The 10786-nt window shown below is 46.8% G+C and overlaps 1 protein-coding gene across 1 annotated transcript; it reads left to right on the top strand.

The window, feature by feature from the left end:
* The first annotated feature begins 4279 nt into the window (after nucleotides 1–4279).
* FITM2 (fat storage inducing transmembrane protein 2) lies at nucleotides 4280–10492 on the top strand. The gene is made up of 2 exons (XM_030963253.1): nucleotides 4280–4453; nucleotides 7079–10492. The coding sequence occupies exons 1-2, from the start codon at nucleotides 4281–4283 to the stop codon at nucleotides 7728–7730; spliced, it is 825 nt and encodes a 274-aa protein (XP_030819113.1). The 5' UTR covers nucleotide 4280; the 3' UTR covers nucleotides 7731–10492.
* Nucleotides 10493–10786: the final 294 nt, after the last annotated feature.

Raw genomic sequence — 10786 nt, 5'->3', positions numbered from 1 at the left:
GCCAAAACTATCTTAACTTCAAGCTTAAGCTCCCATTAGGCAAAGAAAATACAGCCCAAATTATGCTTATGTAGCACCTCTCATGCAAACATCCCAGGACACTCCAGGATCAAACTCAAACACAATCAATCATGGAGATGTGAGCAGTGCTCACCAAGGAAAACAGAGAGCAGGGGAGGCTGGGCAGGAATGAGCACCTGGCTCCCCCAGGGAAGGGCTGGAGGCTGCCAGGGCCCTGGGCAGGCAGGGATGGGTCAGCAGGTGCTGGCAGGCTGTGGGAATTGCTGGGAGGGGGGAGGATGAGCTGGGAAGACAGAAGATCTCCCAGATCCAAAGGGGTTGTTATCACTGGGGTAACTCATCCCCAGGGAGTGTGTGGACACAGGCTGATGGCTCTGCCAGCCCAACAGACTGGGTGCTTGGATGGGCACCCACCAGCTGCTCCTGGAGCACACCTTCCCAAAAAACCCACCTTACCCCAAATGTGGGTCAGAGAAGAATATTGCTTGAGTTTGGTAAAAAAAATAATAATTGTGTAATTTTCTCTCCTTCCCCTCACAGCATCCCTCCTTAGCCACAACACAGAGCAGTGAACCCAGAAATCCCATAAAATAAAACTATTCCTATTTAGCACAGTCAAGAGGTTTAGTTTGACTGTTTGGGCTAAGATTTCAATTCAAATGTCTTGGTCCTATTCCACAGCAAACCTCCCAGCCTTTGCCAATTTATTTTTAAGTGTCAGGACACTCAAGGTGGCTGAACCTCCTGCAGAACTGAAGAATTAAACTCCAGCAACTCATCCTCTGATGGCTTTAAGGCATAATCAGCTTTTCAGTAACAATCTTGCCACTTTCTAGCCTGTAATATTTTTAAGTGATCATCAGGAAGAACTTGTGAGCAGGGGTCTCAGGACATTGAGGGGTGAGGCTGTGACCCCACTGCAGCATCGTTTTAATCTCACCATTGAGGCAACAGCAGATCACAAACACAGCACCTGAGCAAAGTGCCACTGTTTTGCAAGATCTGAATTTCTCCACAGCTAAATTTAAGTGTGCAAATTAGGTGAACAGTGGCCCTGTGCTCCTGGAAAGGGCTGCTAAGGCTGTCTTTCCACTGACTGTGTTGAAAGAGGTGTCTGCTTCAAGATGAGGAGCCTCAGTTCTCAGAAGGTATCCACACTATAGTCTCACATCAATGAGGCAGACTTCTTTGCACTCAAAATGACTAGCAGGTAATTAACAGAATCACCCAAACAAGACAAATAAAATTTCTAAGCAACTTACTTATTTAAAACAATTAACAATTCCTAGTGTCATTATTCCTTCTCTAATTCATAGTTGATATCATGTGAACTCTATGAAAGATTTCCCCCCAGCCTGCTGCAGGTTATGAGGATGCTTTTTTCAGCTCTGTTGGATCCTATTTCAAATCTCTGCTCAGGGAGCTGGGATCTCCCCATTACCTGTCCAATTAAGTGTCCTAAGCTCTGGGGACTGGGCATGAAGGGACAAGGCTTACCAGCCACTCTTCAGCCCTGGAAGTTGTTCTACAGCTCCTAATGAATCTGTCCCTACAGATCTTAGGGGCAATATGGGATTTCTCAAAGAGAAGCAATTTGTTGGAGGCTTTGGTTCAAATTAAATCAGAAAAATAAATTATTCCCAAACTGGTTTTAAAAATCAAGTAGTCTGAAAAATTTCAGTTTCAACCAGGCAGGGATTTGGTGAAGTTAAGGAAGAAGTTAAAAAAAGCCAGATCTGCTGTACCTGACAAATTAACTCAGTTTAGTGTGGTTTATACCTGTCACACCTTGACCAAGTATCCATGAGAGCTTTTTAGGAGCCTTCTGCCATTCCCTTAGAACAAACCTTAGTCCTTGTTTATGAATGAAAGTTTTATCTGCTGTTTTGAAAGACCTAAATTCCACTTCTCTGATTCTTCACTGAGGTATGGCAGTCGGCTCCTCAGAAGGTCCACTGGCCTTGGCTTGGTGCTCATGGCAGCAAATACCAGGCCTGAAAGTAGAGATTGTCTCTAAATCTGCAGAACACCTGGACCCAGCGAGTTTGCTCGCTGCGCTGGTGAGAATCCGTGATTTACAGAGCTAATCCTCAGACATTTCGAGCTGGGCTGAGGATAGACAGCATTTGCAGCCCATGCCATCAGCTGCATTCATCTGGAGCAGGTGCCAGGCTTACGAAATCCCCCCTGTGTGTGGCAGACAGCACAGCACGCTTCATTAGCAGCCAGCGCAGCAGCTCCCACCTCCAGCACTGCAAACAGTCTGCGCAGCACAGACCCAAACCTGGGAAGCACAGGAGGCAAGGTTTCAAAGGCACAGGGGATTTAGGCAGACAATGAGGGACTCTGTGAAACCTGCTCCCAGCCCCGCTCATCCTCACTCGTTTGAGTGAGCGCAGCTGCCTGTCGTTTCTAATTCGGGGTGCTAGACATGGCCGTGGCAGTCTTGTTAAAAACAACAGCTAATAAATTGCCAAATGCCATTTACCCTGGATAACCTCCTTAGCCCAAGCCCTCCATATCTGCTGGGGCTGCTTTGATGTGTTGATCTGCTCTCTCAGCCCAGATGTTGTCATAGATTTGCTGACGATGACGGCGAAACAGCTTTGAAATACTCTGGCAAGAAATACTTTCCCATCCTGTCTCAGATGGGATCTGCTTCTCCCCCCCCCCCACCACTCTCACATTTTTCTTACTGAGGCCATTGGGATGAATAAAGGCTCTTTGTTCACTGAGCCATTTCTTTTCTTGCTGATGATTTTTTTTATATTTTAAAAACTAAGCTGAAATGACAGCGGCAGCTGTTCAATAGATGAAATAGGTCTCAAATACCACAGCGATGGCTGGTGTTTGGACACCGCTTTTAGCCACAGACATGGAGAGTGAAAAGGCATGAGAGCCTTAACAGCTCCAGAAATACTTTGTCCCTTCCTCTTAAGACCTAGGAAAAATGGAAATAATTCTACTGATTGAGAAAATTCTCAGATTTTCTCATTAATATCATGGTAAGACCCTCTTTTCAGATATACTGGTAACCTAGTTAAAAGTAGTGCTTGCTCTTTAACAGGGCAAGAGGAAACAGCCTCAAGTTGCACCAGGGGAGATTTAGATTGGAGATTAGGGAAAATTTTTTCACCAAAAGTGTTACAAGCACTTGCAAAGGGTGCCCAAGAAAGTGGAGGGGTCACAATCCCTGGAGGGATTTAAAAGACGTGCAGATGTGGCACTTGTGGACATGGCTTTGTGGATGGGTCTGTGGGCAGGTGTCTGTGTGGATCCACGTGGATGGGTCTGCATGGATGGATCCACATGGATGGGTTTGTGTGTGTGGATCCATGTGGATAGATCTGTAAGGATGCATCTATGGGAATGGCTCTGTGGGGATGGACCTGTGGGATGGATCTGTGGGCATCCACCTGTGATATGGTAGGTGGATCCATGAGGTTCTGTGTGAAACCGTGTAGATGGATCCTTGTTAATGGCTCTGTGTGGATGGATCCCTGCGGATGTCTCCATGCAGATGGATCCATATGTATCCGTGTGAATGATGGATCCTTGCAGATCCCTGTGGTTGGCTCCCTGTGGATGGATGTATGCAGATAGATCCCTGTGGACAGATCCCTGTAGGCTGATCTGTGTGAACAGACCCCTGTGGATGGACCCATGTGGATGGCTCCCTGTGAACAGATCTCTGTGGACGGCTCCCTGTAAACAGATCTCCATGAACAGATTCCTGTAAATAGGTCCCTGTGGATGGCTCCCTGTGGATGGATCCCTGTGAACGGATCCCTTTGAACAGATCCCTGCGGGCAGATCCCTGTGAACAGATCCCTGAGGATAGATCCCCGTGAACGGATCCCTGTGGACTGATCCCTGTGGACTGATCCCTGTGGGCTGATCCCTGTGAGCCAATCCCTGTGAGCCGATCCCTGCGACCCAATCCCTGAGGATGGATCCCTGCGGCCTGATCCCTGCGGGTCGATCCCTTTGAACCGATCTCTGTGAGCCGATCCCTGAGGATGGATCCCTGCGGGCCGATCCCTCTGGGCCGATCCCGGTGGGCCGATTCCTGCGGGCCGATCCCTGTGGGCCGATCCCTGTGGGCAGATCCGCGCTCACGGCTCCCGGTGCTCCGGGCGCTCTCCCGCGGGCTGCCAGCAGAGGGCGCTGTGAGGCGGCGCCGTGTGGCGGTGCCGGCGGTGGCCGCGCGGGGGCGCTGCGGGGGCGGGGCCGGGCGGTGCGGGCGCTGTGGGGCGGCCATGGAGCGGCTGGAGCGGAGCGGGCGCTGGCTGCGGGCCGCGCTGGCCCGCGGGCCGCTGCGCCGCCGCCTCCCCGCGCTGCTGCTCGCCATCGTCGTGCTCGGCTCCGCGCTCAAGGACAGCGACCTGGTGCCCGACACGCCGCTGCAGAACAAGCGCAACCCGCTCAACGTGTGAGGAGGGGCCCGGGGGTCGCGGCCGGTGCGAGCGGGAGGGTCCGGGCTGGGCGGACCGAGCGGGCCAGAGTGCCCGGAGGGGGCCGGGGGTCGGTGCTGGCCGCGAGTGCCTAGCTGGGCCCGGGGTTGGTGCTTCGGTGATGAGATTTCCTGTTCCTGACTCAAAGGTTTCAGAATACCGGGAGTTTCTGGCTCAGTCTTTATTGGAAGGGGGGAAAAGGAGCTTTTTTTTTTTTTTTTCCTTAATCTCGCAGATAATTCCTCGTATTTGAGTAAACTGATTTCACTTTCTCTGGCAGGCAGTGGCAGGACCCGAGGGCAGGGCCTGGGGCTGTGTCAGAGGGCTAGGCTGGGTGTTAGGAAAGGGTTCTTCATGGGGATCATAGCTGAACACTGGAACAGGCTCCCCAGGGCAGTGGTAACAGCGCCAGGGCTGACAGAGCTCAGCGTTTTGACATTTTGACAGCATTTTGACAGTATTTTGACAATGCTTTCCGGCACATGCTGTGACTCTTGGGCTGTCCTGTGCAGGGCCAGGAGCTGGACTCCATGACCCTTGTGGGTCCCTTCCAACTCAGCAGATTCTGTGATTCTGTGATAGTAACTGAGCTGATCTAAAAGCCAGCTGAAGGAAATAGGTCTTGTAGCATCTTTCCTAAAAGCAGAGTGGCTGCCATCCTTTTCTGGCACTTGGGCAATGATCTAACTGGCTTAGTCATTCTGTGAAATTAGTTTGAGCATTTTGAAGGAAGCAATGTGCTGGGCTGGAGCACATGTGCTGTCCTGCTACAGGTCTAAAGTAAAACTAAAATGGCTGTTTTCCTCTGTCACTTGGGGAGCTTTGGACTTAACTCATTCAAATCTGTCATTTGGTGACATGGGAGAAGAACTGTTTTCAGTGTGATTGAAAGAGCATTGACAGGAAACACTTAGAGAGAAATTGATCTTACGGTAAAAACATATTTCATTTCAGCTCTCCTTTTTAAATAGAGGAAGGTGATCTGTACTGACAGTTCCTGAAGCAAGTATTTTTTCCCTGCAAATTACTTGCCTCCTGGCTTGTCAGCAGTAGCCTTGGCAGCCTTTCTTGCTTTTAAATAAAATGAGGGATTTATTTCCAATTACTGTTTCATGGTAGCAACTGCAGTTGCCACACAGGCATCACTTCTGTAAAATTAAAGAGTGAATGAGGTACTCCTCAAAATCCTGGGCAAGGCCCTGACCGGTTTGTTAGGGTCATAAGGAGAATGCAGAACTCCAGACTGGTTTGGCTTTGCCTTTGATGCTCAGGTGAGGATTAAACTGTGTGTGTCTGCCCACAGCTCAGCCACAGAGCAGAGTTCCGCTGTCTCTGTTTTCAAACTGGGCTCTGGGTAACAAAGGGGCTGCACAATTCCCTCTCCCACCAGCTGATAGGAAGCAAGCACCTTGGAAAGTGCTGATAGGAGAAACAAGCCTGGACTGTGGCCTCCTTTATTCATTAATAAATTCACTTACATGTGCTCCAGTTTAAGATTTGAAAAGAGATTGAGTTAACACAATACTGTCTTCTGTTAAACAAGATATCAACACATTGTCAGCCAGGCTTCAAGATTTTATGGGCATCACAGCAAAAGTTTTCAGGCCAGAGAGTGAATTTAGAGATGGAAGGATCTGTGTATGCTGAAAGAAGGCTCTCATTGATTGAAAAGACAATAAAGGAACAACATTGAGCTGCTTCATTTATTTAGAAGGACATGAGAGAGGAAAAGCTTCACAGGCTGATGAGGGAAAAGAGCCAGCCCTTCTGGCTCTCTTAAGAGGCTGAGGTTGTGAAAGGCTTTGTAAGCAAGGATAATTGAGATGGTGGAAGAGTCAGAGAAGAGGTTACTGTGGTCAGGGTGGCAAGCTAAAAATACATTCTTTGCAGCTGCATTTTGAGTAGGGCAGAGTTGAGCTGCTTTGTAGGGTCAAAGTGATTGCAAAACTGAACTGCAGGTCTGCTGCAAGGCATGAGGGCTCTGGGTCCAAGGCAGTGCTGCCTTGGGAATGAATACCTGGCTGAGGAAGTATTCAGGTTTTGTGCTTGAGAGAAGTACTGGAGAGAGGGTTAAGATTGTGGCTAAGCTGTATTTTGGGAGGAGGGCACAAGTGTGGCATTCACATTCTCTGAAAAAACCCCTTCACCCAGGATTTTTCTCCTGGGAAGCTGAGAAGCCTCAGAGAAAAGGAAAACAATTCTTATCTCATTTGCTTCTCCTCTGTTTTGCTCATGTGGAATGTGTTTGGAGATTGTTTACCCATTGGATTCTGGTGTGAGTTGTTTTGACTCGTTGGCCAGTCAGGGCCAAGCTGTGTCAAGACTCCAGAAAGAGTCATGAGTTTTCATTATTATCTTTTTAGCATTGAGTAAATATCTTTTCTGTATTCTTTAGTATAGTATAGTATTCTTTAATATATGATAGTATTATAAAGTAATAAATTAGCCTTCTGAGAACATGGAGTCAGATGCATCGTTCCTGCCTTCATCGGGACACTCTCTGCAAATCTCTTATTTAGACGGTTCTGAACACTGACCTTGAGCACTTCCTCCACCGTGGCATTTCACCCATGCTGGTGTCTCCTTTGCCTTTCCTCTGGCAGATACTTCGTGAAGGTGGCCTGGGCTTGGACTCTGTGGCTGCTGCTGCCTTTCATCACCCTCACCACGTACGAGTTGGGCCGGAGCAAGTTCCTGTACGGCCGCACCTGGAGCGCGCTGCTGGTGCTGCGGCGCCTGGGGGCCCTGCTGGTGGGCACAGCCGTGTGGTACTTGTGCACTGAGCTCTTCATCTACATAGAGAACCTCACTGGGGAGTGCTCCCTGCAGGGCAAACCCAGCCAGCCAGGCCAGCCCCCCCGGCTCTACGCCTCCAAGCGCGAGTGCCAGCGGGACAGCGGCGTCTGGGACGGCTTCGACATCTCGGGGCACTGCTTCCTGCTCTCCTACTGTGCCATGATGATCCTGGAGGAGCTGGCTGTGCTGGAAGCGCTGGCCATAGAGCACAGCTCCAAGCTGCGTGTGGTGATCAACGTGCTGCTGGTTTCCCTGTGTTCCCTCACCATGATCTGGGTGTTCATGTTCCTCTGTACTGCTCTGTATTTCCATGACTTCAGCCAAAAGATTCTCGGTGTGCTGATAGGTCTGGCAGCTTGGTATGGGACATACAGGTTTTGGTATTTAAAGCCCTTTTCTCCTGGACTACCTCTTCCAAATATACCTTTGAGTTCAAAGAAATACAGCTATAGCAGATAAAATAAGGTTTGAAACGTTTTGGATTTTGCTTTCAGTACTGGAGTAGTTGAATGTAGGAATGGTTACTGTATTTCCACTGTAAGGAACAAGGTGATGGGTTGGAGGAAACCAAATCTGTACTAGCCATTGGTTGGCAGGTGATAACGAGCTTCTTCCCTGGGAGAAGAAAAAAAATCAGGATTGGAAGAGGTCTGCTCTTGTTTAGGAGTTGCCAACTGGGATTGTCAGCAAAGAAATCGGGAGCTGAATCTGTTTCTCTCACTAATAAATGGAGTAGCAGACCCAAGGCTAAAAGAGGCCTTTGATCTTTAGGAGTGTGATTTATCTCAATTAATTCTCCCTCTTCCTTTTTGAATTATGTCAAGATATTGTGGATGATCCAAACCTCAGGCTTTTTTTAATGTTCCTATTTGTATTGCCTTATGGGAAAGCTCTAATAATCACAGTGCTGCTAAGCATTGCAAAAATATCAATTCTTGTGGAAAGCAGTTCTTTTGTGAAACTGGAACATCTCATGTTCTCAAGCATTAAAAACACTAACTTGCCAGAAATGCCTCATAGCTGCTTCTGCAACAGAGAGTAAACCTGAGGTGCAGTGTCTGAAGCAGACTGTGACTCTCAATTCATGCCATGTTCTAAAAGGAAACTCTTGGAAAAACAAGCCTTAACTTTCTCCTTAGGTGAGGTAGATGTAATAATATTTTGTCATTTTATTCTAGACACTAAAAAACCCAAACTCCTTTCTGTTTTGCTAAAAAGTCTAGTATGAGGATTGGAGTTTTAATTTTTTTAAAATCTAATCCACTACACACTTTGCAACAACAAATTCCTTGGGTTTGTTCTTTCTTCTAGAACAACAGTGGAATTCTGGTGTTCTGAACGAGCTAGCTTATCCTGCTATTTCCCAAATAGTCTGCTTGGTAATGAGTGAAATGCGTTGTTTATCCTGGGAGCTGCAGAGCAGAGTGTGCTTGAAGCAATATTTATTCTTGCAATACCAATAAGCTATTTAATTTTGATTGCACATAAAGCTGTGGCCACTTTTGATGCGGCTGTAAACCTACTACTGAACAAAACACTGCTATTAGATAATGAATAGAGGTGAGATGGGTTTGCTCACCTTATCAGTCAGATGTTTAGCATAGTTTTTATCTCCAAAAGCTTTTAATTATTTCATAGAGGCTCATTCATGATGCAGTTACATGAAGTGTGTTTGACAGTGATGACAGGACAGCCAGGAAGGGCTGTGGGCAAGGCTGTGGGTCACCTCTGATGCCACAGAGTGACTTTTTCTGGTACAGGGTGTGATGCTCCATCAGGTAATCTTGGCATGTTTTGCCAGCTCAACCTCTGTCTTCCAGCAGGAGAGTGGAAGCATTTGCAATTCCTCCAGCAGTGTTAGTTCCATGCTGTGGTCTGCCTCTGAGGAGAACTAAATTCACTGGAATTCCCACTGAATTTGGTGGCAATTGGAAGTTGTGTGTCCTTAGCAATTCACCTCTCAGAAAGAAGCTGTCCACGGGGTTATGTCTTTTCTGTCAAACTCCTCTTGGTTTTGTATTAAATTGCCTTTTAAGCTGACTCTTTGAAAATTGCACTGATTAACTCATATTGGGTTTAACTAAATTTGTTTAAACAATGCAAATATATTTGCAGACTCTTTTGATGTAATTTAAGCCTACTCCCAATAGAGCTAAGCTAGGCTGCAAGCCACATTCACCATGAAAAAGGATTATATACCCAGAAGGTTCTATGATTAATTTCATTAAGTTCCTATTTTAGGTTATCTTTATGTAACTTTGCTGTATAGACAAACCCTTGGAACAGGAAATGCTGTTTACTTAAACCAACTGACTTGCTGAAGTGATGTTCATTTTCACAAATGTTTTGTGCAATCACTGTGGATATTTCTGTCCACTTTAACCAGTGTCATGCAGATTATTTTTTTAATGGAAATTATGTAGAATATGGTTATTCTCTTATTTAAACGGTGAAAGAAAAACATTTGAAAACTTTATCAGTGTTTGTGTCTTTGAGAATCTATTCCTGCTATCTGTAAAGATGTTGTTGGTACTCCACATCCCTGGATCACCCAGCCCCACAGAGTCTGTGTGACTACTGAGATGTCTGATCAAAGTGGCACTGAAAATTCTGCACTGTTTGAAAGGGTTAACAGAGGATGGGTTCTCAGGAGTCAGGATTTTAAAAATAAACAAAAACAAACAAAAGCCATGGCTGACTAAAGCAAGTTTCCCAATGTGTGCCTGTTATGCCAAGCACTTCATTTTGTAAGCCTGGTTTATTGTAGCAGAGGGGAATCCTAATCCATTGAAATGTATGGGGGAGCTCCCATGGGCTGGAATACTCCTTGTGAGTTTGGAAATCCTGGGGTCTTTCTCAGAGCCCAGACACCATGGCCAGCTCTTGGCTCAGAAGGTTCCTTTGTGCTCCAGACCTTATTTGTGCTTTTTGACTCTACTCCAAACTAGGAATCTGCTTCCTTGTGCTTCATCTGGAAACTTAAGGTTGCAAATTTCTTGTTCACATATTTGCCGTCTCATTTATTTGACTTCTCTTTGTCTCCCAAATTTTATCATTAAAATAAAAATTGCAGCCTCTCCACAACAGATTTGCAGCCAAAGAGAAACAGTGCTGGGAGCAGCAGGATTTGGTATCCTGTGCCAAAGGCACAAATCAGCTGTCAACAGGTATTACTGGTTTGTTTCGAGTGTTGGGGTGGATTTTTTTTTCTTTTTCTCCATTAAAGTATTCCTGTTTTTCTCACAGAGTTGTCTTTCTGTCTGCAGAATTACCTAGGGGATTTTTGTCTCCAGCATCTTACCAGACGTATTTCAACATCTCTCTGCTAATCTTTCATTGCCTGTGTTGGGGCTGTTTTGTGGGCCCTGTTTCACAGTTCTTCCATAGGAGCAGCATTGGCCTGACTGTGTGGCCCAGGCACCTCTTGGTGCCTTAAACATTTTCCTCTGCTGGGCACAGGTAGAGCACAGTGGGAAGAGAAACTGCCTTAGGATTCATTTCACTCTTCACTTACC

This window comes from Camarhynchus parvulus, chromosome 20, assembly GCF_901933205.1.
Source record: "Camarhynchus parvulus chromosome 20, STF_HiC, whole genome shotgun sequence".
Classification (NCBI taxonomy): domain Eukaryota; kingdom Metazoa; phylum Chordata; class Aves; order Passeriformes; family Thraupidae; genus Camarhynchus; species Camarhynchus parvulus.
The sequence above is the reverse complement of the archived record's forward strand: the minus strand, read 5'-3'. Positions and strand labels throughout refer to the sequence as shown.